The sequence below is a fragment of the Gambusia affinis genome, linkage group LG01, assembly GCF_019740435.1.
Source record: "Gambusia affinis linkage group LG01, SWU_Gaff_1.0, whole genome shotgun sequence".
NCBI classification, from domain to species: Eukaryota; Metazoa; Chordata; class Actinopteri; order Cyprinodontiformes; family Poeciliidae; genus Gambusia; species Gambusia affinis.
The window spans coordinates 44,862,829-44,889,316 of record NC_057868.1 but is presented as its reverse complement, the minus strand read 5'-3'; the positions used below and the strand labels follow the sequence as shown (position 1 = coordinate 44,889,316).

Genomic DNA, 26,488 nt, shown 5'->3' with positions numbered 1-26,488 from the left:
AATGTGTTTATTGATATTTAAGCTGAGTTTGTTTACAAACCCCATGAATGAGGTTCACATTTCCTAAACGCCCTCAACCTCACAGTGTAGCACCAGAGATTGGGACATTTCATTGATCCACTAATTAGAGTTTTGTCCCTGAACATGTTTCCCACTTTAGAGCTATTGGACATTTAGTTTGTAACAAACAGTGATTGGTTAGCGTGGGGTTTTTTTTCTCTTTCTTATGTATTTTATATCCTGATGAAACTGATTTATCTTTTTATTTGTAGTAGCCCTTGAGTTTATAGAGTCAATTCTTGTTTCAGGAAAGCTATGTCTGGGCCCATATATTATGATGAAGATTTTTCATTTATGAAGATTGTTAGGATCGTGGATGGCGTGTTATGGTAGAGGGCTGAGGGGACAAATTGCCTGAGTAATGACTTGTGGAAGTGTTATGTCTAAAGATGGTAGCTTGGCAACAGAACCATTAGCTCAGCTGAACTTATAACTGCAGAAATAAAAATTTCAGTGTTTCTGAATAGGGGAACAGGTTACTTATACCTGGAAATGCACACGTACTTGTAGACAACTAGTCAGAGCCTGCATGACTGTTTCCCTGGCAACACATCTGAATCCAGCTGGATATACTAGTATGTCTGACTCTTAGTAGCAACACTTTAACCTTTTTGAATTATGCACCCACAAATGAACCAAAATATGAAAAAAGCTAACCAGTATGACTAATAAAAACTAAACAATATCTAACTAGGATTCAGCTTCTATGCTCCACAAATCTGGATCAAACTCCCAGTAAACTGCAAAACAGCTGAAACACTGAGTGCCTTTCAGTCTCTACTAAAAAAACCACCTGTTTAGAGTTGCTTTTGGAAAACAATCAATGAAACATGAATCAATATTTTGATGTGTAATGATGGCACTTGACAATTGTTGACTGTGTGTACTACAGTTTTGTACTTTTTGCGTCTTTTTATATGATGTACAGCACTTTGAACTGCCTTGTTGCTGAAATGTGCTATACACATAAACTTGATTGATTGATTGATTGATTGATTGATTGATTGATTGATTGATTGATAAAAACTAGGAAAGACAAAACTAATTAAAACTGATTGAATTAGACAAACAAAATGTCACTGTGAAAAACTAAACTATAATGGAAAAGCACAGACTTATTATAACCCCAGACTTCTCCTGCATACTTAAAGCACAATTATGGCCTTGAGTGAGTAACTCCTCCTGCCTCCCAGACTCCTCACAAAGTCAACTCTGCAAAAATGATCAGTCCACTATTACACAGAGGACTCCAGGGGAAGGAATCGAATAACTAAAACTGTATTCAGGAGGTAAAATACTCGTTGTATTGAAAAGTGTGACTGTGACTGGTAAGTGCTGTGATGTGACTCACAGGAAAATAATCCATTGTGTGTCATGTGAACTGAAAAAAAAAAAAAGAACTAGAAGATATTTATTCCTACTTCACTGACATTATGCATGATCAAACTATGTGGAATGGAACCATAACAACCCCAGCTTAATGAGAGAAGATGTTTCATTGAGGATCGAGTGTCATTAAGCTGGTGCTGAGCCTCTTTAGGTCTAATTTAGAATCTGATTAACTGTGTTCATTTGCACTCATGCAGTAAAATATGTCACTCCGTGTCAGGAGATTTACACACTTGTGACAAATCATCTGAAAAGTTGAAAGTTTTTTACTCTGCAAAAACTTTATTTGCTCAAGCAACTGGCATGTTAGCTATGGATTTTTTTTTCTTTTTTGTCTTTTTTTTACCCGTTTGCTGCATAATCAACAGAAAAAGCCAACAATGTGAATGTAATTGTTCGGACCACCTCCGAAACCAAAGCGCAGTTGAACAGTCATACAAATTATACACATTACGTTACCGTCACGGTGCTCCATTGACAGGATTGAATTATTGTGCAGAGAGCCATATTGGTGAGAAGACATTACTATCTGAAAACATTTCTTGAAATAAGACAAATTTCTTCTTGTTCTAAATCTTCATTGAAGCTCAAAACAAAGAAGGAGCACGTTGTACAACAGCTGAAAATCTGCAGAATTTAACTTACACAATAACATACAAAATTAATTAAAGCAACTGCTTGCTTTGGTTATGTCCAGTGCAGGCCACAGTCATCAATTTAGGTAGAGTCAGATGTCGTCTGAAAGAAATTCATGTAATATCTCATAAGTGAGAGTTGCACAAACTGAGCAGTAGCCCACTTTGGTTTGCTTTGGAGCAAGATGGGGGGCTGGTGATGTCATTGGCCAAAATGATAACTGATAAACTGATAAATGATAAGCTGCACAAACTAAATTTTTAATGGTACAAACGGAGCACCAACCACTCAGACTATTTGCTGGATTTTTTGAGGTGGGTGGGGTGTCAGCTTCACACAGCTGGCTGAGCGCAGGTGTAGGACTTGCTGGAGGTCCAATTAAAGGGAGAAATTGTTCAGCAATTTTTGCAATCATAGAGGTAAATAATTGGAAGCCATTACGTAACAGCATACCTGCCTTTGTGTCTTTTGTTATGATGTGGCTATATAAGGGATAAGTGTCTTAGGAAGTCAGAGGTATCATGGGAAATTTAGAGTAACCTAAGCAGTTCCTGTTTGATAGGTATTTTCTAAACCTACATAAAAAGAGAACCACAGACAACGTTTATGAGTTTTCAACCAAGCTTCTGCAGAAGGAGAAAACATAGCAAACCACTTCTCCAAGGTAATGAAATTGTAATGAAATTTTAATCTCGCTGGACGCTGAGAAAGCGTTTGACCGGGTGGAATGGAACTATCTATTTAAGACCTTGGTGATGTTTAACTTCGGTCCTAAATTTGTTTCATGGGTGAAGTTGATATATACCTTGCCAATGGCAGCAGTACGCACTAACAGTAATCTATCCAGTTATTTTGAATTGAAACGTGGGACGAGGCAGGGATGCCCACTTTCGCCACTTTTATTCGCAATTGCAATTGAACCACTTGCAGTGGCTTTGCGAAACAGCCCCAAAATTAAAGGTATTAATCGGTTTGGCACTGAACATAAAGTTTCCCTATATGCTGATGATACACTTCTTTATATCTCAGATCCCTTATCTAGTATTCCTGAGTTACTTATTTTACTTCAAAAGTTTGGAAACATTTCTGGCTATAAGGTTAACCTTCAAAAAAGTGAATTGATGCCTGTGACTCCAATGGAAGTGCAGCATATCGGTCCAGTCCCTTTCAAAATTAGCCCTGCTAAATTTAAATACCTTGGTATCTGGATTACTCACAGTCACAAAGATCTTTATACAGCAAACTATCTGCCTCTCCTGGTGAACCTTAGGAAAGACATCACTACATGGGCATCTCTGCCTCTATCCTTGGGAGGTAGAATCAATATAATCAAAATGGCAATACTGCCTAAATTACTTTATCTATTTCAGAGCGTGCCAGTGTTTCTCACCAAGACTTTCTTTACAAATTTAAATAGTGAGTTGTCGTCATTTATTTGGAATAAGAAGCACCCGCGGATAGGCTGTAAGATGCTACAGCTACCCCGTGGTCTTGGTGGCTTGTCACTCCCCAATTTCCTATATTATTACTGGGCGGCTAATATTAGAGCCTTACTGTACTGGTTGAGAGAGGACAACCCTGCTCCCACTTGGGTGACTTTAGAGAGGAATTCAGTTACGGCTAGCTCTCTCTCTGCTTTACTCTGCTCCCGGTTACCGTTTAATCAACCAATCTCAACTTATACTTCTAATCCGGTTATAACTCACACAATAAAAATCTGGAATCAGTGCAGGAGGATGTTTAAAAGTACGGAATTATTAATATCTGCTCCAGTATCAAATAATCACATGTTTGCTCCTTCACTAATGGATTCTGTTTTTTATGCCTGGAGTTTAAAGGGAATAACTTCTCTAAATGATCTTTATATAGACAATAAGTTTGCCTCATTCGAACAGCTCACACAGAAATTTGACATTCACAAGTCACAGTTTTTCAGGTATTTACAATTGAGACATTTTGTAATGTCAAACTCTGGATGTTTTCCTCTACATCCACCAACTTCTCTTGTTGATGAGGTTTTGATGTGCAAGTCTGTAACAAGACGCTCTATGAGTAGAGTCTATTCCCTGCTCAGTTCATTTAATGATACCAATTTAGATTCCTTGAGGGTCAAGTGGGAGATGGACTTGGAGGAGTCCATATCAGATACAGTTTGGCAAAAAATTATTCAAAATATCTATTCGTCCTCAATATGTCTGAAACATGTTATAATTCAATTCAAGGTAGTACATCGTTTACACTGGTCTAAGGACAGATTGTGCAAACTTAAAAGGGACTTGGATCCAACGTGTGATCGCTGTAAACAATCTCCAGCCACACTTTTACACACATTCTGGTCTTGTCCAAAGTTATACAGATATTGGCAAGGCATTTTCAACACTTTTTCAGGAATATTTGGACAAACTGTCTGTCCATCACCACTCATCTCTCTCTTTGGGGTGGCTCCAGCAGAGACTTCCTTCAGCAAACATCAGAGGACTGTGTTAGCTTTCTGCTCTCTACTGGCTAGAAGACTCATTCTTCTTCGATGGAAGGATCCACATCCTCCAAGTTATGGACATTGGTTAAGAGAAGTTATGTCTTACATTCATTTAGAGAAGATCAGATATACTGTTAGGGGATCTGTAAACAAATTCTTTGACATTTGGCAGCCATTTATATCTTATGTCGGGAATATTTCGGCAGATAACTTTGTGTAAAGGTCAAATATTGGTTCTGTGTGTGCAAACCTGTGCTCTGTATCGGCTGATGTATGAATAAAAGGTGTATTCTTGTTGGGGTAGTAGATCCGGTATAGGAGGGGAGGGTTGGGAGGGATTTTTTTTTTTTTTGTTTGTTTTGTTTTGTTTTGGTTTTTTTATGTGTATGTGTGGTGTATGTAAAAAAATAATAAAAAGACCTTGATCAAAAAAAACACTTCTCCAAGGTGTTCACCATGCGTTCTGACTCTCTGCATCAGAACAAGTCTTTTTATTACAGAACAGAGCAGGAATGGAATGTAAAGGTAATAACTCAAAGAAGATAGAGAAAGGTAACACAGGAACTAACACAGAGGCCCTTTAAGGAGTATCCCTAGATTAGAGAGCAGCTGCAGCTTCAAGGTCTAGGAAAAATGCAAGTTTTGTCTTTCACACAGTTTAACAGACTCTTCCTTTCTGGGGTGTGAATATTAAACCTATGAATGAAAAACAAACTAGTAAACCAACTAATGTAAGAATGATAACAATACATAATTATTCTAACACTGTTCACACTATTATATTAAATTAATAACAGCACTTATTCCACAGGCGTCAGACACAGCCTGGGGCCTTTGGCTGCAAACCAAAGGCCCCAGGAGGAATCGAAGAAACAAGGCTGGAAAAACGTCGCCATTATGCTTATAGAATCTCATACAATCATACAATCATACAATCGCTGAAAGGATATTAAATCTCAAAAGAAATTATTTCTGTCTCTGTGATTTTTCTCTTCAAGTGGCCACTAGGCAGGTGGGTTTTTGGTCTTCATTTAAAGGAACTTGTTGTTACTGCCATTTTGCAGTTTCCTGGTAGTTTGTTAGGCGTAGATGCTGAAGGCTGCTTCTCCGTGTTTGGTTCTGGTTCTGGGGATGCAGAGCAGAGCAGAACCAGAACCAGAATAAGAACACCTGAGTGGTCTGGAAGGTTGATTCAGCAACAGCGGTTCCTTAATGTATTGTGGTAACAGGCCAATCAGTGACATAAACTTGTGAAAACATTTTAAAGTCTGTCATCTGAGGTACAATGACCCAGTAAAGGACTTTAAAACTGGAGCGATGTGCTCAGGTTTCCTGGTTTTACTTCAGATTAAAGGCTGTTTGCCTCATGGTGACAATGACTGTTGTTGTTGCTGAAAGAGGCCCTACTTCCAAGACAAGAAAAACATTTACTCAAGGACAGGATTAACCCTTTGAATGAGCTTGATGATAAATCGTTCAGATATACAGAGGCAATACAGCTGAAATCTTTTGTTTGCTTCATAAAATCACTTTGTGTGAGTCAGTGATGAAAGTTGTTTTGTGTGGTTGTTATCTTTATATAATGTGGACACCTTGATCAGCAAACAGATGTGTATACCACCTGTGTAATTGAATCAACACTGAACAACAGTGCAGAAGATTTGAAATACAACATATGAACTAAGACCTGCATGACATTCGATGAAGTCAACTATTGTATGTTAGAAGGCTTCAGTTTATGATTCCAAGCAGTTTTGATTCCATGAATTCATGGAAAACATCTGCAGGTGTTGCCTTGTCACTCCAACATCTGGATAAGACTCTGACGTCTCCTCTGATGGCTGATAGACGATGAGCGCTAGCACCATGACTGAATTGTGAAAATATCTCATGAAACTGTTGAAACTGTTGAAACACAGTTCCTTTAAATCAAGGCTAAAATCCCATTTGCTTAGAGCTGTCTTTCATTAATAACAAAAAATTAATTAATTCTGGTGTGGGTCACAACTTTATTTATAACTATTTATCCTGCCAATATAATGCGATGTTTGTTATTAGTTTTGTTTTTGTTTCTTTTATGTTGTGTTACGCTTTTATGATGTAAAGCAATTTATACAGCATTGCTCCTGAAATGTGCCAGACAAATAACCTTGACCTCTTCCCTCCTCAGACTCAGCAGAGATGGCAGCCATGGACTCTAATAAATAATTAATGACCATAATGTTTTCCACAAATGAAAACTAAGCAATTTCTTAAGTATTTCAGATTTTATTTCTAATTAAAGCACATGTAAACATCCACAGCAGTGCCAATGCATAAATATTTTTGATCTGTTAACAACTAAGACACCACAGAAGTTTACATTTGCATAACAGTCATGACAGTTTGGATGCCCATTAATAATAGCTTTACAATGTGTGTCACATTTATGTATTTATTAATTTTTTACACAAAAGTTACATAAATTGTGACAGTTTTGTCACAACAGCTGCCAAATCCTGGCATGCTTGTAAACAGTTTGGTCACAATTTTGCATTCGTGGTTTGCATAAAACTCTCTTACTTGACTAAAACAACACAGAAGCAACGTCACTTCTCATGTGGCCCAGTTCCCAAAGGGTGTAGAAACAGGACTGTTGGGTCTATTTTAGTTCCTAACCTGCAAGGAATCAACCAGAGACACAAATTGCTTTTCTGCAGAAAAGGGAAGCTGAGCCAGACACGGAGAACCGTCGTCAAACACTGTCTGTGGTCAACTCCGTTGGCTCTCAGTCCCCAACTGCCTTTTATTATGATTACAAAGAAGGAGGTTGGCTTTTTCACACAATGGATCAAAGACCTTAACTACAGGATGATCTGGAACCTTCTGTTGACATGCCCTTACAAGGACACGAGGCTGACCATTACCAATCAGTTTCACAGGAAGCTAATAAAACAATCAGCCAATGACCACAGCAGTTAAAAAGATAGTAAATTGAGCAAATCAGCTGAGGACACAGGAATGTGTAAATGATTCTAGCCTCCAGGCAAACATCCTAAAACAGTTTATGATGTACTACAAAAGAAAGACGTCAAACAAACACACAAAATAATAATATGAAAACATTACCTTAAACTCATAAGTAAATGAACCTAGATTATTTTTTCTAACAAGGACAAAATGGTGGATTAAGTGCTTCACATTTACCTTGTGAATGATTTTCAGTCTCTTTGCTTTTAACAATTCCTGATTACATACTGAACAAAAACGTCTTTTGTTTTATTTCAGACAGCAGAATGGGATATTTTATTTTTTCAGCACACTGTGCATCATACTGTTCCCATGCTTTCAAGTCCTTTTAATAAGATGATAATAAAAAGCACACAGATTTACCACTGGCTGCATGGACTATATAATGACCTCATGATGTGCACTGCTGATCAGGTGGCTGAAAGAAGGGTACTGCATACAACAAATTCTAGTTGCATAGGAAACGGGTGGCCAAAGGGTAGAAACTAAGTCAGACTAAACTACTCCATTTCTGTAAGGCTGTTAGAAAACTCTACTTTTCAAGCTATGCCTATATGTGAGTTAAGCAGCCAACTGCAGGCTCTGCCTGAGCAGTTAGCTGGACTAATGAGTGTTGTAGTCAGTGGTTACAGGCTGTTAAGAGCCGATGGAGCACAGTAAACAATATCAATAAATAACTATGCAATTATACGTTGCAATATATAAATTCTAGGTTTCGTGTTTCATTCTAGGTTTCATATTGTAGTTCACATGTACAATATGAAGTCTGTTTTTGCAATAATGGTATGGATATAATTTTAGTTGCAATGACAAACGTTGTTTTAGTAGCAGCATTAATATTATACCTAATCAGTTAGATATTTTTACATCTTTTTTTTTTTTTTAATCCATCCATGTTCTACAGTTTTTTAGCTAAATACTGAAGTATTTTACTTTCATGGTGACCCATGGTAAATACTGAAAATCTTACAAGACATGAGGTAATTGTCTTTAATTTCCTTAATCCTGATAATTTTTTCAAAGATATAATTACCTGAAAAATCAAAATAATTCATTTTGACCAGATAAGTTGTTTAGTATTTCACATAATGAGTGATGCCCCAATTTGAAGGACCTTAATGTTGAGGTATTAGTATCTTTCATCTGGGCTAGCTTTCCAACTAAGGAAAAATAACCCTTGGTAAAATATGTATTTAACTTAAATATTATTGCATTAGAATAATGCAATGTATTAGATTAAATACATATTTATTGATAATACTTTGTATAAAAATTCTGACGACATAATTGAAGACGCAGTTTTAAAAAAATGAAAAAAAATGAAATATCATTTTTACTCATGTGTAACTGACATATTTCTATGTCATAACTGTAGATAGTTTCAACAGGTTCTAATTGAGGTAAACAAGATTATTTAATTGCATATCTAATAAATTATGCTGCAGCTAAATTTTTATTTTATACATTTAAATTTACTGGTCGCCTCTGTTCCCCACGCGCCAGCGGAGCAGCTTGACCAGCGCCTTCCTGAGCTTCACGCTCCGCAGTCCGTACACCAGAGGGTTGATGCAGGGTTTGACCAGCAGCATGACCAGCAGGGACACGTGGAACCCCGCCGCGGTCGCTGAGGGGCCGGCAAGACAGTCCTCCCGAAACCCGGCAGACATCTCGATGACACCGGTTAACTCCAGCGCGTCCGACGCAACCTTGATGAGCAGCGGCAGCAGCTGCAGGAACAACATCCCGCAGTAGAAGAGGACGGTCCTTCGCGCCTCGGCGTTGCACTCGTTGAACGGCACGACAGCGTTGCTGGGGTCGCGATACATGCTGAAGTATGAGAAGGCGTGTACCAGCAGGCAGAACAGCAGCGTCAGGGAACCGGCAACTTTTCGGAATATAGCAAGAGCGCGCGGGGAACCCACGTGCTGCTCCATGATGTCCGGTTCGCATAGCAGCCCCACGGTGACGTCCGGGATGTTCTCCTGCCTTCCTTTACTCAGCACCAGACTCAAGCTGATGACGCCGATGGCAGCAGAGTACAACCAGATGAGGACGAGGGCTTTGCTCACGCGCTCCCGGGTGACCGTCACCATGTACTGGAGGGCGTAGCAGACGATCAGGTATCGCTCCAGTGCCATGCAGGTGATGGTGGTGAGGCTGGAGAAGATGGTGGCTTCGCTGACGACGTGCTGAAAGTAGCAATAAATCCCGAACGCCATGGTCTGGCGCCGCGCGAGCGAGTTGATGGTCGCGGGAGCGAAGGTGACGGTCTGTAGTAGGTCGCTGAAGATCAGACTTTTGCAGAGGATGAACCGCGGCAGATAGGAGAAGTCCTCCGACCGCTCCATGATGTACAAAGTGAACAGGTTGGCCAGTAAAGAGAAAAGAGTCAGGAAAGCAAAAACGCAAATGAGCGCGGGGACCGCCTGTCCATGAGGAATGATGGAATGGAAAAGGTCTCCCGCTGTGGCCAGGCGATCCGTCTGGTTCTGGGTGGACCACAAACACTGAGAACTGATGTTCGGCGCCCCCGCCACCTGCATGCCAGTAAAGTTAGGCATTCTCATCAAAGTAGATTCAAAGAACTGAAATGCTGTCCAGTCAGCTGGAACCTCTTGTGAGATGCTGCGCTTGTGCCTCAGCATCACCGTGAAGCTTCATCTGATCCGAGAACCCGCCCACTCTAATTACTTCTACTCTCCGCAGAAGTTTCTCTGACAAACTGTTGATCGATGCAAGAAGCATCTTGAGAAAAGTAAATGTACAAAATATTTATCATTTTAAATCATTTGACAATGCAAAGGTGTTATTCCTTTACCTATTTTTTTTTTACTTTTATTGATCTTCAAAACAATTAACCAGACAATAGAACCAATTTTTGTTTTTGAGCCATTAAGTCAATTAATTGCATTTTTTTCTACATGCAAAAGTTCCCAGCTGAAACTTTTGTATTGTGAGTGTGTGTGTGTGTGTGTGTGTTTTGGTTTTTTGTTGTTGTTTTTTTGGTATTCCTATAAGTCTGATGCACAAGTGACTCCTGCAATCGACAGTGATGGTTGAGAGTATAGAGTGAATTCATCATTCTCACATATTTTATCAGAAAGAATATTTTGTATACATTATGCATTTCAAATATTTGATGTGATTAGTAATTTTGTGAAATGGGAAGGAGGGGTGCTGTGGTGGCCCAGTGGTAAAGCACAATCCACGTAAGGAGGCCTTAGCCCGTAATGTGGCTGTCACAGGTTTGAGTCTCGGCCTCATAACCTTTGCTGCAGTCTTCCTTCTCTTTCATCAATAGACAGGACCTAAGGAAGTAGTGCATCTAAAAAAAAGTTAGAATGTTGTGCAAAAGTGTAAAATTTCTTGCAAGTTCAGGGTGTGACACCATGAGTTTTCCATTAATTACCTTTTTCACAGTATTCTAATGAAGGTATCAATAAAATCATAACAATCAATGAAAAATAATGCTGTCTGTCACCACGAGATGATGACAGACACACAAGGAGAGTGATTAACTTCTGGCTGACTCCAAATCTCCATGGTAGCACAGATGTTTGCTCTGTTGTCTGGTACTGAGAAAGTTTTGGGTTCAAGGTCAGTCATACAGAGCTGCAGGGAGTTCATCCTTTTCCTTTTTAATTCCAATTTGTTCAACAAATGTTTCTCACCTTCTGCCCTCGTCCTCCTATGAAGTGAGCTGGAAATGTGTGACAACACTTCCAGCTCACTTCAACCCACAAACGTACGGTTCAAGTGCAAAGAGCAGATTTACTGACTAATTTAATGACTCTTTTACCACCTGAGACTTTTTATTACTTTTTATATTATTATTTATAAGCTGAAACCATGGAAGTGTTTTGAAAAATATAGACACATAATTCATTCTTGGCGAATCATCCAGAGCTGAAGCTTTGAAGCTGCTCTTTTAAAAAGGAGCAGTCTGCCCCCTGCTGTTCGTAACTTAGAACTGGAGGGCTTCAGACCAAATTCACCGAATAATGTAATCTCAAAGGAAAGACTTGTGAGCAAAAGCATATTAGAGGAGCAAAAATGATAAGAACAGAGGATCATGGAGCTGAATGGGAGGAGAAACTGCATACCTTAAGTCTTATTTATTTGGTTGTTTATCTACAGGGAGCAGCTCCTCCTCGAGGGAATGTCCAGGAATAGGAGGAGATTGAAGGAGATGGGGGGAAGATGGAAAGAGGGCAATAAGGACAACAAGAAGAAAAACTGTTTTCTCTCTGTCTTTATTTCACCAACCCGGCCCTCTCACCTGTCCACACCCCATTCTCTCACTCTGCTGTGGAGGAGGAGTAACTGGGAAGTCCTGGACCAGGCAGAGCCTCAGCTGTCGCTGTCACTTAGTTACCAGACTGACTCTGAAAGAGGGGGTGACCTCAGATGAACAGAATGGAAGCTGGAGTCCTCCGGGGGAGGAGGGGAGACGAGTGAGAGAGAAGGTGGGAATGGAAAAAGATGTGTTGATCAAAATGTTTGATTAGTGTGAGTGTGTGCATGGTTGGTTGTCGTGTCTGTGTTGCCCCGCGATGGACTGGTGACCTTTCCAGAGTGACCCCACCCGCTGACTGCTTAGTCCTCACGACCCTACTAGGGATAAGCGTATATGATAATGGATGGATGGATGGAGCTAAGCTTTTTTCAAAGTTAGCAAAAGTGATAGGATAAAAATGAGTATATTAGCAGATGAGCAGAAGTGTGCCCACTTCCCCTGATAGGTACCTTTACCTGTTTTTGCAGTCCAATGTAAAAGTATTCACACCTCTGAACTAGTGTTGCCATCTTTCAGAAATGTAAAAAAGGGAAGCCCACCATGGTGGCGTGTGCACAGAAGAGGTACACTTTATTTTAAGACTGTTTTTGTACAAAAAAAGTATTTGCTAAAAAGTAAAGTGCTCAAGTACTGAGAAACTGATCAGAACACATGATTTATCATTTTAAATTCATGTCATCAGACAGCCAAAAGTAAGTTCTGTACAAATTCTGGTATTTCAAAGACCAATACTGTCATGAAACAGTTTGTGAAAGAGCATTGTGATAGTGATCAGACCCAGGATAAAATGTATGTATTTAATGGAGTTCTTCAAGGAACAAAACACCAAGAACAACAAGTGAGCTATGAGAACTGGACACAGACTCAGGTAGCAACAACGACAAGGACCCAGCAGGGAAACAAAGACACAGGTGAGGTTAAATACACAGAGGATCAGCAGGGGAACGAGAGACAGATGGAAATCATAAGGGGTAAGACGCAACAGCACAGAGACTAAATGAATTAATGAATACACACAAAACTGACATCCTTACAAATATCAAACAATATATAAGGAGTTAGGAGTTAGTTTTGGAGGCTGGTCCTAAACTAAATGTACCACGGGAGCCAGGGTCGTCAGTGGGTTTCATGGGGAGAACTTTAAAAAAGAATGAAACAAAAAACAGGTCAATATTTTATCATTTAATATTTTAGTTAACCTAAGAGCCACTTGCGTCCGCCCCGGTCTAGGACCGCCTGTGGGCTGCAGGTCAGTGTCTGCTGCATCTTTGTTAGCATGTTTTTCCTTCATTCTTGTAGCTTGATAGGAAGTCAGGTTATCCAAACTGACAAACCACATTGATAAAATAATATCACAATACAGTATTTATAAAAAATAGCAAGATTTTTATACACAGATAGCCCTAAAGAACTTTTTTAATGTAGAACAAATAAGCAGTTTCTCTTCACAATATTTATTTATTTACTGTTACTCTACTAGTATGACTTGTATCGGGGAATACTTTGCAATTTCACTGTTGGACTGCTAAGATACTTCTGACTGAGGGGAACTGGTCTTCAAGGGTGTTATTGAAGGGAAATCTTGTTCTCAATAGAGAAGAAGATTTTTATTCTTCTCTATTGTTTGTCGATAAGCAAAGAAGGAAAATTGCTAAACTGAGACACAACGTGTGGCGCAGCTGAATGAGAGCACAACACTCCTCAGGTTGCAGAGGTTGTAGAAGTAAGAGTAAGTCAGCAGCAGTGTGGACAGCAAAACAGAGATGGATGTGTCAATGGAGCTGGAATTGGTTGGGGGGTTAAGAATCTGTGCCTGCAGAGAGGCGATAATCCCTGCATATTTTGGTAAATCTGTAGCAGTGGGCGCAACCTCCAGTTCCTGCACAGCACATGAAATCTAGAGTCCAACTTTAAGGAGATGCTCCATTGACAATAAGCTGCAGCTGTCTGGAGCTTGCCCTGTGTTTCCTCTGGGGTTTTTTAAGTAAATGTCAGTGGGCTTATCTGTCTTCTAAGAATGGAGACATGGTAGAGGGTTACACACAAGGGAGGAATAGATTGTAACAGGACACAATCTAAAACTGGACTTGATTGGCCAGCTCTGATGAGGAGGACTTCTCAGGCCCAATCCTGATCATTTTTAGTGAAATGATATGTGGAACAGAGGGTATTTATGGAGTGGGAGAAAGAAAGGCACAGTGCCACCTGAACTGCGTGGAGGGAAAGGTTTCCTTTACTGTTGCCTGTTGTCTCTACAAGTGCCTGACCAGCCAAACCAGGAACCATGGTAAGAACCTGAAGACAGAAGGAGACACGCAAAGATTTTTATCTTCAAGGATTTACCTTGATGGCATTAAAACAAGAAACCAGAAGATGGAAATGATTATCTCAAGAAGACTATTTTATCAAATTTTAGGACTTCAAGTCTTGTTTTTTTTTTTTCTGGAGAGCAGCAAGATTACACACAAGTTGGGTTTTCAGATGTTGGAATTACTGAAATTCTTTCGAGTTTAATTTGAGTCACACAGTTGCTGCAAACAAAGATCCTCTGAGCGCACAACTATTCCTGCAACTTCTCTTTAAAGGTTAAGTCTCTGTCACTCTTGATCGCTCTTAATATATAATCCGCCTTTGTTTACTGCAGTAGCTGAACTACATAAGATTGTCATTTATACAGGAAGGAGCCATGCGAATATGAAAGCGCACAGATGAGTAAAGAGAGAAGATGTGCTGTCTTTCTAATTTTGGACAGTCACCTTGAGAAATTTGCATTTCCATTTGCAGCTTGCCATCTCGCCAACTACTAGTATTGTCTCGTCATGGATTGAAAGTGGTAGTTGAGATGTAGAGCTTGAGGAGCTTGGAAGGACCGCCTTTGTTCATCAAGTGACTAGGAGGTCAGAGATACAGGAAGTGATACCAAATTATTTCTAATTCATCTTTGTTCTTGGATCAAACAAGGAGATCTTGTTAAAGTCTAACCCAGAGTTGATTGGTATTATGTGAGGAGAAACCCAGAAAAAAACCTCATTCTACCTTGTCAGAAGGAATAAGTCTAGAAAAAGCCAATAGATGACCAGGTTATTCTTTAGTAAAAACTAACACACATAGATAAATATCTAATCACAACTCAGCAAAGTTCAACTTGGTTAATTTTACGTAACTGATTACTCAGAAAGTGTTGAGATCGATTAAAAAAAGGAAAAATGAGAAATTGTGTTGGAAATTAAATTAGCTGAGTTAATTGTTAATTTATATACAAGTGTGGATATAATACATTTCTCCTTCTGGCTCTCCTTTTCAACTTATAAGTTATTAAGTGTTTTTGAATTTGGTGTGTAAATGTTTATACTGAATCAAATCAAGTGACGTAATGAGCAGGAGCTCAAAGAAGTTGAATGTCCAGTAGATCTTGTTAGGAATTACAGTTTGATATTGGAAATGTAAATAGCTTTTTGTTTTGCCGTATCACAAAACTTCAGACATCTCCCACATGACAATCAGTTATAGACAAAAAGCTTCATCATAGTCATTTTGCTGGTTCCATTTTTCTCTCATTTGAGTGTTTACCTTCATTACTCTGTTGTACATTTTTTTATTTTACTCAGTGATAATTTCAGGTGACTTTAAGCGCCTCTTTCTCTTTGCAGTAAGCCGAAATGCAATCACTCATCTTACTGTGTAATAATGTTATAACTGCTTCGATGCCACTCAAGAGACACAGTGACCACTTTTATCTCCTTTCCCTCTTCTCCTCTCCGGCTTCGTACGACCTTCCAAGCCCACTGACGCCCAAACTGACGCCCGCTCCTTCCTGACAGAGGAGATGATTTCAGGTCTGATGCCCGTGTGGAAATTCTCAGTTTTGCAGAATAACCTGTTGATTTGAACCGACTGAGATAAAATAATGTACTTTATGCTGTGCTTCTAGAAATACGGGGCCAAGAAAAACTAACAATTGCAGCAAATGCATCTTGTCTGAATTTCAATCTTCTCTTCCTGTTGGTCAGAGTTCAAGGCCGCCTTCGACATGTTCGACACAGATGGTGGCGGTGACATCAGCACCAAGGAGCTGGGCACCGTGATGAGGATGCTGGGCCAGAACCCATCTAGAGAGGAGCTGGATGCCATCATTGAGGAGGTGGATGAAGACGGTATGGATTCTGCTGTACTTTGGTTTGACGGCCGAAAATCCAAACAGACGGCGGTGTCTTGCATGGTTTAGATGTTTTCCTGCTCCAACACATCTTATCAGAAGTGATGGATGAACTGATCAGGACGTGATAGGCTCTGCAAATGTGGATCATATAGATCAGAAGTGGTGAACAAGGGAAAAATTTCAGACTTGACGGACACTGACCGGCCAAAACTGGAGTTGGACACATTTGATCTGGGCCCCTGTAGCTCAGAAAACAGACGTCAAAATTCTCCTGTTAGTTTGTAAATCACTGAACGGCTGAGGACCATAATACATTGGAGATCTGTTTTTGTTGCATCCACCTTCCAGACCTCTCAGGTCTTCTGGTTCTGGTCTGCTCTGCATCTCCAGAACCAGAACCAAACACGAAGAAGCAGCTTTCAGCTTCTATGCACCTCAAATCTGGAGCAAACGTCCAGAAAACTGCGAAACAGTCGAAACAGAGTTTCTTTAAATCCAACCTGTTTAGAGTTGCTTTTGGACCAAAGTAAATGGGACATTGACAAGCATATATGGTGTGTATAGATGATGATAATGATGACGGCACTCATGAAAATGTAATATTTGCTACTGGTTTACTCAATTGGTGACTGTGGAATTTTTTATGACTTTCTATTTTTTTTTCTTTTTTTTTTTTAGAACTTTGAACTGCCTTATTGCTGAAATGTGCCATTCAAATAAACTTTATATATTGATCCTATATATAGATAGATTCCCAGGGAGGCACTTGATTGGTTGGAGGGTTGGATCCAGGCACACTGATAAAAAAGTAGAAGCAATTTGTCTGTTGTACTTTGAGCAAGTAAACCATTGTTTTATCTTCATATTATGCAGGTAGTTTCCTGTGTTTAGTTTAGTTGGGGTGAGAGTTAGCTGAAGCGGGGTTACACCCTGGCATCTCACTGACTCCATGTCTTCTCAGGCAGCGGTACTATCGACTTTGAGGAGTTCCTGGTCATGATGGTGCAGCAGCTAAAGGAGGACCAGGCCGGAAAGAGCGAAGAGGAGCTTTCGGAATGTTTCCGCATTTTCGACAAGTATGATTCTCCCTAAGCCAAACGCTGCATTCAGTATTTAAACCCTCGGATCCATCAGACTCAAATACGAGAACGTTAAATACTGAGGGAGGACGAAATACTATTTGATGACACGCCTTGTTTGCCAGTTCAGAGAGTTAACAGCAGTAGGCTTAACTTTTTGGAATGAATCTTTCTAATATGATGGAAGAAAGTTTTCATCTCACTCATAGACATAGACATATTTTGTTTGCTTTAAGTAAATCACCTTTATGACAATATTGCTGTTACAATGTGATTCAATATAGTTCACAAACATTTATTTGTGAACTATCTTGATACAACAATAAAAGTATTGAAAAAAAAATGTCAAGACCTTTAAATATATGTATGAATTGTTTGCTTGTGTGGTCATATGAAAGAAAAAATAAATAAGAAGAGGACAGTTTAACACATTTTCTCTCTGTCTTTGCAGGAACGGAGACGGCTTCATTGACCGGGAAGAATTTGGAGACATCCTCCACATGACTGGAGAGCAGGTCGCAGAGGAAGACATTGATGAAATGTTTGGCGAATCAGACTCGAACAAAGACGGAAAAATTGATTTTGATGGTAAGATTGTTGACATTTTCAAATGGAAAATGACAGAGCTAGATTGGGCCATTGTTTCTTTGTTAAGCTGGACAGGAAATTGGAACTGAAAATAAACGATTTGAAGCTGAAAAATATTCCATCCATCCATCCATCCATCCATTTTCTTACACCCTTCTTCCCTAATGGGGTCGGGAGGGTTGCTGGTGCCTATCTCCAGCAGCGTTCCGGGCGAGAGGCGGAACGCTGCTGGACAGGGTCGCCAGCAGCGTTCCGCTGGACAGGTCGCCAGTCTGTCGCAGGCTGAAAAATAATGTGCAGCTGAAAAGAAATGATTAAATTAAGTTTAAAATAACACACATCAAAGCTTGTGATTGTAAAAACAAAAAATTTGAATGCTTATGAGGTAAAAAAAGGTTGAATATTTTGTAAAGCAAGACATTGAGATACTCTCACAAACGTACACAGCTTTAATAAGAAATAATGTAAGTGAAGTTATACATTCACTAAATGTCTAGTGAATGTGGGTAGCATGCATAATAATAATAATACACCCAATGTATTTCAACAAAAATGTGAAACCAATGCGATAAATATTCATTTTTCATACTTTTATCGCCACAATGTGTGGGTTGTAAATGATGGACCGAACATAACATAAAGGTGCTTAGTTGCTCCTTGCATGGTCTGAATAACTGTGCCGGTGTGGATAATGGACATTCTGATCTCTTTTCTTTCCTTTCAGAGTTTCTCAAGATGATGGAGAATGTCCAGTGATGAGCCCAGCTCTACATTCCTTCCTCAGAAATCAAATAAACCCCTCTGAGAAGAAACTAAATGCTACAAATATGAATGGTTGACAAAATGTACAAACCTAGTTGAATTAAACATCTCCATGCCTCTCCCCCTCAGTCAGCGCTTCCTCTCTTTCTTCTCATGTAAAAACCCAGAGTGTTGTTAAGGATTTCTATAAATATACATTCGGACCATTTAAGACGAAGACGCTTTCTTACGCCGGCCCCTCAGCTGTCCTGTTGGCAGCTGCCGTGTCTCCAGAAATGCAACACCAGCTGGCTTCAACCCCCTACTTTCATCCTGCTCACCCTCAGACCCGATGAGACCCTCAGTCTCTTACGCTCCATGAGCTCTGCTCTATAAATAAACTGAGCTTCTTCCTTACGCTGTTGTTTATTTTCCTCATTTTTCTAAATCCGCACCATAATTGACAGGTTTTAGCCTCCATCGCTCTTCCCATCTTTCCCACCTTCACTAGCTCTATTTCCATTTTGCTAATGTTGAAAAAGCATAATTTTGTAATTGCAGCGTTTCCCTGAAATAGGAAATCCAGTTAAAATCACATGAATAAGTTTGTTTGCACCATAAGTCATTTAAAAAATCCCGCGCCTTCTTCCTATTTTCCACTCCCTGTTATTTTCTTTGACTTTTTTGCCACTAATTACATCCGGTTGCACCTGAATGGTGTGATGTGAAGAAAGTGTTTCGGTTAAAATACACTGCTTTCGACACGACCCTAAAACCACCTCATCCTAGCGCAAAAACATTGTATTGAAAAATTGCCGTGTTTCCATGAAGCGCATTTAATTTTCGTAATTCCAATTTGAAGGTCAGTGGAAACACAGCCGCTGGGACATTTCAACCTGATCCCTACTCTCTATGTAACCTCCTTTTTCTCACACATGACTGTAGCTGGTCTCACGAAGTCTCACGAAATTCAAGCGCCATCTACTTTGTCTCCACTTTCAACTCAGTCAAAGTCTCAGCCGCTGTCGGAGGCATAAAACAGGAAGTCACAACGCGGATGAGTCAACGCTGGTCTTCCTCAGGGTTTATAGCCTGCAACCTCCTCAGCCCCCACGCTACCTCTGAAAAACCCTCCCCTGCCAACTTCTCAATATCTTCCTGTACTGAATGTGAAGTCGCCCCCCCCACCTCCCAGGAGCTGAAGCCAAACTTGGAGCATCAGGTTGGGTTTCTCTCTGCACCCCTGTTTAACTGAAAATCTATCAGCTATGCAAGCCATCTGACCCCTGCACACGTTGAAGGTTCAACATCACAAAACCGACAACCTGCTTCAGTCAAATGAAGACCTCCACCTCCTTTGTTGACCCTCATGTGTTTACAAGGCCTGACCCAGCTGATCAGAGCTCTGTTGTTTTTTTTAGTCATCACATTAAACCTGTTGCCAAGATTATCAGGATCCACAAGTTTAAAATACAAAACGCAGTTACTGTTCTAATAGAATCCCTTCAGCTTGTCTTTGCTCCATCAACTCTTATCAGCATCATGCTGGGATATGATCCCTCCACGATCCCTCCTGCGTCTCCTCAGATTCCGACATTCCTCTGTTTTCCCTCGATTTCAGAATTGCTAAAAAGGCCTCCTTTGTTCCGAGCTCCGCTGCTTCATGTACCTACAGCGTCAGTCTCCAAGGAGTGATTGGCCTAGCCCTAGTCCCCCAGAACCCTAAAAGTTCAGGATACTAAATCTGGAATCCTGTGAGATCCAGTGGGCGGGGCCTGGCCGCCCCCGTTTAAAGTGAGTCTGAACCTTGTCTTGATGTCTAGTCTCTCTGTTGGGGTGCACACGGGTTGACCACTCCTTTGGGCTTTTCTTTTCACGTCGGATAATTGGGGGGGAAAGCATAATCCACAAACATGGTAAGAGAAATTTATTGCGTAAATGACCATTCTATGGTGATCAGTGTTTATCGGTGTACCAGGTATCTAATTAGCCATGAGTCATATTAAAGTTCTGTAGTAATGATGGAATAATTAATAAGATCCTTTGGCTGAGATGTTCAGATGCAACTTTTTCTTTTGGCTTCCAGTAGATGTTTATCTGTTCTGTTGATCAGGTTTTTTTTTTTCTTTAGCACACTGAATTTTAGAATTTTAAATTTGCTAATTTGGATAATCTGCGCAACATTTTGATCGACTTCTTATAACACGGATTGATTTCGGTCTCAACAGGTTAGTCTCCTGTAAATACTCCTAAGGCTGAGCATTGCCTGCTGATGAGGAGCAGGATGGAGTGTCAGCTGAGAAAGTGCAGATTCTGCTTAGGAGTCAGATTCCAGGGGATTGGATGTCTCCGGGCCATATACAGGGAGTGTAATGTGTTGAGCCTGAAATAGCTGGACTAATTTTCAACACACTCCATAAAGTCCTTTTGAGACCGGAGCATTTATGATGCACCATGTGACCCATAGACGCAAGCTTGACAATAATGTCAAACTTAACCTGAAATAAATCCCGAGAGCTTAAATTTCATCTCTCCTGTAGTTTTTTCACCCCAAGAATTCTTACTTTTCACTACAACTCTACACAGATGGTTGCTATTGTTTGTATTTTAAGCATTTTTTTTTTCTTTCAATCAACTATCTGGTGTCAAAAAATGATAAGTTCTCACAGCAGACTCTGACAATCCCTTCCACTGCTGTGGACCGAAGCACAATTCAGCTGAACACTGATTTATAGAGTCCAGTAATAAAGTCTGCAGTGAAGTGACCCCTGTTTTCTTGCAGACTGACGCGCAACAAGAGGCCCGGTCCTATCTGAGCGAGGAAATGCTGGCTGGTGAGTACGCTGATAAAACAGACGGCTAGAAATAAGTCCAAAAAAGTTTGAAAAAAAAAGTTCGTGTGACAATTGGGATCTTTGTTTAAAGGAGTTAGATTCCAACAAATTGTTGCAATAATGTCTATTTAACTAAATAAATCTAGGATCAGTTACTCATCAAAACAAACAAGCAAAAAAATAGGAATTTGAGCATAAAACATTAGTGAAACAGTAGCAGGTTTTCAAAGTCAATTCAAGTTAGGTGAGATGTAAACCTCGACAGTCACACTTTTCTGGGAACAACTAACTGTCTCTGGGAACAACTAACTGTCTCTGGGGTTAAGAAAGCTCTGCTAAGGAATCGAGTTAGCATTAGCACTTTAGCCAGATTCAAACTTTACACTTCCTCCAAAACAAGCCTTCTCTACCACAAATCTAATAATAGTTCCTTATATTTTTACAATGTCTAAGATGTTGTCTCATCAAAAAATGTTAGGCGGGATTTGTGACAAAAAAAACAGTAGCTGATGGTGTTTAACTAAAGTTAAACACTGAATAAAATACTGGGCTGAACACAGAATTGTTCAAATTGAATAAACTGCAAAATCTCTCTTCATTATTGCTTCACATCATTAGGACACGTAAAATACAGAAGTGGCATAAAATTTCAAGGCAGACAATAAAAGAGGGGCTTTTGCCCATTCAATTGAACACAGAAAACAGCAGTAAATCAATATGTTGCTATAGCGATATGCAATGTTTCTGATAAAAAAAATACAAAACATAATCCTCTCACATCATCATGTCCAACCTTGATGATGTGATGCTTGGAAGTTATAATCACACAACTTAATTAATGTCTATTAGCCAAATTCTGCGCCCAGATCCCATAACATCCCATAACTTTTTCCATATTGATTACCTCCAGAGTTCAAAGCCGCCTTCGACCTGTTCGACACCGACGGTGGCGGCGACATCAGCACCAAGGAGTTGGGTACCGTGATGAGGATGCTGGGCCAGAACCCGACAAGAGAAGAGTTGGATGAAATCATCGAGGAGGTCGATGAGGATGGTGAGCAAAACGCGCAACTGTTTTACTTTTACGCACAAAAGCGTTGCACTGCCATTAGCCAAATGCATCATTGAATATTTTAAAATATTTTTCTAATTCGGAATTCAAGTGTGTTCAGATGTAGTCCAACAGAGCTCACAACATCTCACCAGTCATTTCGGGGCTTTAGCCTTCATTTTCTTCTTCTTCTTTTTTGTTTTGCTAACTTTCAGGCAGCGGTAGCATCGACTTCGAGGAGTTCTTGGTCATGATGGTGAGGCTGCTCAAGGAGGACGAGGCCGGCAAGAGCGAGGAAGAGCTGTCAGAGTGCTTCCGTGTGTTCGACAAGTGCGTCCGCTGCGCGGCTGGAGTTTGGATTAGAGCCTGTTTTGAAGATGCCTTCTCTTTTATGGTTATGCTTCCGTATTTTCTCGTGCGTTCCTACAGGAACGGCGATGGATACATCGACAGAGATGAGTTCGCCCAGATCATCCGCAGCAGCGGGGAATCCATCACAGACGATGAAATTGATGAGCTGTTGAAGGACGGAGACAAGAACTCCGACGGCATGCTGGACTTTGACGGTACCTTGATGAGAGATGCGTAAACAGGAAATACTCCCTGTGGAGAAGTTGATCTTGATCTTTGAGCAACTAGATTTAAAAATAAATATAATAATAATAATAATAATAATAATAATAATAATAATAATAATAAATAATAATAATAATAGTAATACTAATAATAATAATAAACTGCTCGCAGATGTTTCGTTCTTTTACATCATTTTGAAATTTGCAAGATTAACTTTCTGCTCCAATCCATTGACTTTATAACTTGATTTACAGATTCTTGCTAGACTATAAAAACTAATTGTTAAAAATAACACTATTTGTGGTACACATAACCGCTATTTTGAGTTTGGTAACAAAATAACCAATTTGGGTTATTTTGGTAACAGTTGTGGTTAAGATATGGTGGTTGGTCGAACAAAACATTGCAAAAATGAACTCTAAGTTAGATTACACATCTTAGATCAAAGGGGTTTATTCTTGCTTCTTTTCTCACAAGATACTTTTTCTCACTAGGAGTTTTTATGCCAGAACATTTTCCTTTATTTAAGTGTTTCGGTCCTTCATTATCAGTAATCTTATGTTATTGTCAACGAAACAATAGAAAACATGAATTACAAGTGATTTGTGAATGGGTTCAGTCTTTATCTGCTGGGACATGAAGCAATGTGGAAGCACAAACAAGAATCAAGTAATACAAAACACAGGACTGAACCAATATTGAATTAATCCAGCTAAAACAAATGTTATTGTTGAATCCCCTGTAAGGGGATTCAACAATAACAACGTAGATTCCGCTATGTTCTAGCTACGTAGCGGAATCACAGAATTTGGGTTAAATGAATAAATCTGCAGCTTTTGGACTTCAACTGTTGCTGATCCTGTTGGGTAAAATTTTCTGTTCAATCTCTTTTTTTCCAGAATTCCTCAAGATGATGGAGAATGTGCAGTAAAACAAATAGGACTCAATGGACATTCCTCCAACCTCCTGTGAAAACCCCTTTCTGAATAAATCTGCACCACGCTCTACCCTTACCTCTATTTCACTGACTCACGAAAAAAAAAAAAAGCACTCTAAGACACATTGTCCACCAGGTTCACTGCCTCCTTCTCCATCCTTGCAGACATCCTCACCAGACAGCCAGGACACTTCGCTTTGGAGCGAGAGTCGCTAGCTGAGCTATATTAATCCTGACTTGCTGATAGACGCAGACAGTTTGCCATATTTACTGTGCTGATGCTGTTTCCTGTGAGTGGACAGCATGGCTGCAGTGAGGAGATTGTCTCCAAACACCATCTGCATGCATGGCGAAGCCCCCCTTCTCTCTGCTGGTGAAGCTGTGATCTAGATCTAGTCTAGAGAGATAGGCAGCCTGTTACCTGCTGCATAGACCAAGGACTTCAAACACTTTACTGTACAAAGAAGTAACTTGCTTGAACAGAATAAATGAACTAACACATGCTCATTGGTAGTTGGTCTGTCATATTTATGGTCTGTGTAAAAAAAAAACTACTTTGTTTTGAGGAATTTAAATAAAATCTTTTTTTGTTTCTTTACTTTTGTCAATTTCAGAATTTGTGCTCGTCCCAGCGTACACCGGCTGAAAAAATTAAACGGTGTCATGAGTGCAGAAGTTCAGGTTCAGTGTTTGTTGATTGAGTTTAACATCTATCATTCCTTCCTGTGACCAGGCAGGTTAATCTCTGACCACTTTAGATTTTGTTTTATTAATATTTACTTTTTCAATGTCGCTTTTCAAAGCATGGGTCAGCAGAAACATCTTCTACACCAAAGTCTGTTTTTTTCCCCAGTTTGAATGGAAGCCAGCACTGAATAACATTAAATACAATCTGTTGTGTTGTTTCCTAAACCCCAGGTGCCCCAAACACTGACAATAAAATTCTGTCCAGGTTGTGGTTTGGAACGCTTCAATTCTGCTACAAAACCTAAATTTAGTATGTTTTTCTTTTCCCAACCGGTGAAAAAACAAGAACTGATAGTCGGGTGTTCTTTCTTAGGATTTTAAAGTGAAGAGCAGAATTCATGGTTTCATCACTTATAGCAAAACATTCAAGTACTGAAGCAGCAACGCAGTTGCAGACCATCAAAATACTATCACCATACTTAACGTTCTTTATTCTAAAATATTTAAAATAAAAAAAAAAAGGAATTCAAGATGGAATTCTGTTTTACTCCAGCTGTAACAGGCCACATAACTTCAAAAAGAAAAGAAATTCCCAAAAGTGGTTTTGATCTCGTCACCTGCAAAAATTGGAACTCTTGTATTAATTTTTCTTTCCTGGGAATCATATTAAGCCCTGCAACCGTATGGGGTCGCATTAGCACCAAAATATACATGCATGTGTCTAAGGTGTGCATTTTCATCTATGTGCCACACCTAATGTAGTATGCTGACCTACAGCAATAATAAGCAAGGTCTTCATTTAGAACTGTTGTAGGTCAGCATACCACATAATGTGCGGCACAGAGAAATCAGCACAGATCGCACGTAAACATATTTTTGGCACCAATGGAACCCTAAACATGGCTCCTATCAACTCCTGTCTTGGGAACCAGTGTTAAGAGTACCGACTGTGTGGCTTTGTCCAAATGGTAGTAAAGTAAGTAATTTACTTTACTCAAACTCTTTCAGACAATCTTATGAAATATATGAGCGATTTTGGAATTGCGTATTGATCTATGATATTAAGTTACTGAAAAATAGAGGAAGTCAAGTTGAAAAAATAAAACAGACTCATGCAATATTTAAGCTTATACATGTATATAATTAAACGAGTATTGTAATCAGATGTATCAGCAGTATGTGTCCACACGTGTGTCTATTAAGAGCCATAATTGGCTTCGTCGAAAGCTTTCCGGGCTCTCTTCAGCTCCTCGTTCATGGTCAGCAAATCTTTGACGCGGGCAAATTTTCTGGGATCTTTGCGGATCAGAAAAACTATGTCTTCCACCTGAACGCGGCCCTGCCGCCCGATGGACATGGCTTTGTGGGTCATCTCCGTGATGAACTCGATCACCAGGTCCTCCAGGATGTCCACGGACTCTGTGTACGGGTTCTGGTCGTCACCGAAGCCGTACATCATGCAGCGGAGTTCCTTAGAGAAGAGCCTTTTCCTTCTGCCGTGGCCCGCGGCGTCCACCCCGCCGGAGCCGTCCTCCAGCTCCTCCTCGAAGCCCGGCTCGTCCTCCTCCTCCGCCATTACTCTAGAAATAAACACAAATATAATTAAAGTCAATTAAACTTTGTGGAAACGTAACAAAAAAAGACATATCTTACATAGCTGCCTTGTTCAAATGAAGCGCGAGACAACAGCCCGGAGAGCGTCTGAATTTCTACTTCCTGTTTGTATATCATAGGCTACTTGTAAACAAATTATCAGTGCACTATCGCCACCTGTTGGACTGGAGTGCAGCAGGAAATAAACTTGAAAAATCATTGAGTTTTGCAACTGGTATAGCGTTGAAATAAATCCATTCATTCATTTTCTTACACCTTTGTCCTTAGTGGGGTCGGTAGGGGTGCTGGGGCCTATATCCAGGGAGACATTTCGGGCGAGAGGCGAGGTACACCCTGGACAACTCACCAGTCC

At 40.0% G+C, this 26,488-nt stretch overlaps 4 protein-coding genes across 4 annotated transcripts; 2 read left to right on the top strand and 2 right to left on the bottom strand.

The window, feature by feature from the left end:
- Window positions 1-9,045: 9,045 nt before the first annotated feature.
- LOC122830128 (olfactory receptor-like protein OLF4) lies at window positions 9,046-10,134 on the bottom strand. The gene has a single exon (XM_044115238.1). The coding sequence runs from the start codon at window positions 10,132-10,134 to the stop codon at window positions 9,046-9,048; it is 1,089 nt and encodes a 362-aa protein (XP_043971173.1).
- Window positions 10,135-14,051: 3,917 nt separating this feature from the next.
- LOC122836769 (troponin C, skeletal muscle) lies at window positions 14,052-18,586 on the top strand. Its single transcript, XM_044126623.1, has 6 exons — window positions 14,052-14,157; window positions 15,652-15,706; window positions 15,881-16,024; window positions 16,991-17,105; window positions 17,560-17,696; window positions 18,421-18,586. Exons 1-6 carry the CDS (start codon window positions 14,155-14,157, stop codon window positions 18,450-18,452), a joined length of 486 nt encoding a protein of 161 aa, XP_043982558.1. The 5' UTR covers window positions 14,052-14,154; the 3' UTR covers window positions 18,453-18,586.
- Window positions 18,587-20,244: 1,658 nt separating this feature from the next.
- LOC122836753 (troponin C, skeletal muscle-like) lies at window positions 20,245-24,433 on the top strand. Its single transcript, XM_044126598.1, has 6 exons — window positions 20,245-20,353; window positions 21,220-21,271; window positions 22,182-22,325; window positions 22,538-22,652; window positions 22,752-22,888; window positions 23,798-24,433. Exons 1-6 carry the CDS (start codon window positions 20,351-20,353, stop codon window positions 23,827-23,829), a joined length of 483 nt encoding a protein of 160 aa, XP_043982533.1. The 5' UTR covers window positions 20,245-20,350; the 3' UTR covers window positions 23,830-24,433.
- Window positions 24,434-25,642: 1,209 nt separating this feature from the next.
- Window positions 25,643-26,307, bottom strand: LOC122836762 (transcription initiation factor TFIID subunit 13). The gene is made up of 2 exons (XM_044126610.1): window positions 26,176-26,307; window positions 25,643-26,102 (listed from the first exon to the last, which is right to left on the bottom strand). Exon 2 carries the CDS (start codon window positions 26,096-26,098, stop codon window positions 25,721-25,723), a length of 378 nt encoding a protein of 125 aa, XP_043982545.1. The 5' UTR covers window positions 26,099-26,102; window positions 26,176-26,307; the 3' UTR covers window positions 25,643-25,720.
- Between the last annotated feature and the right edge of the window lie 181 nt (window positions 26,308-26,488).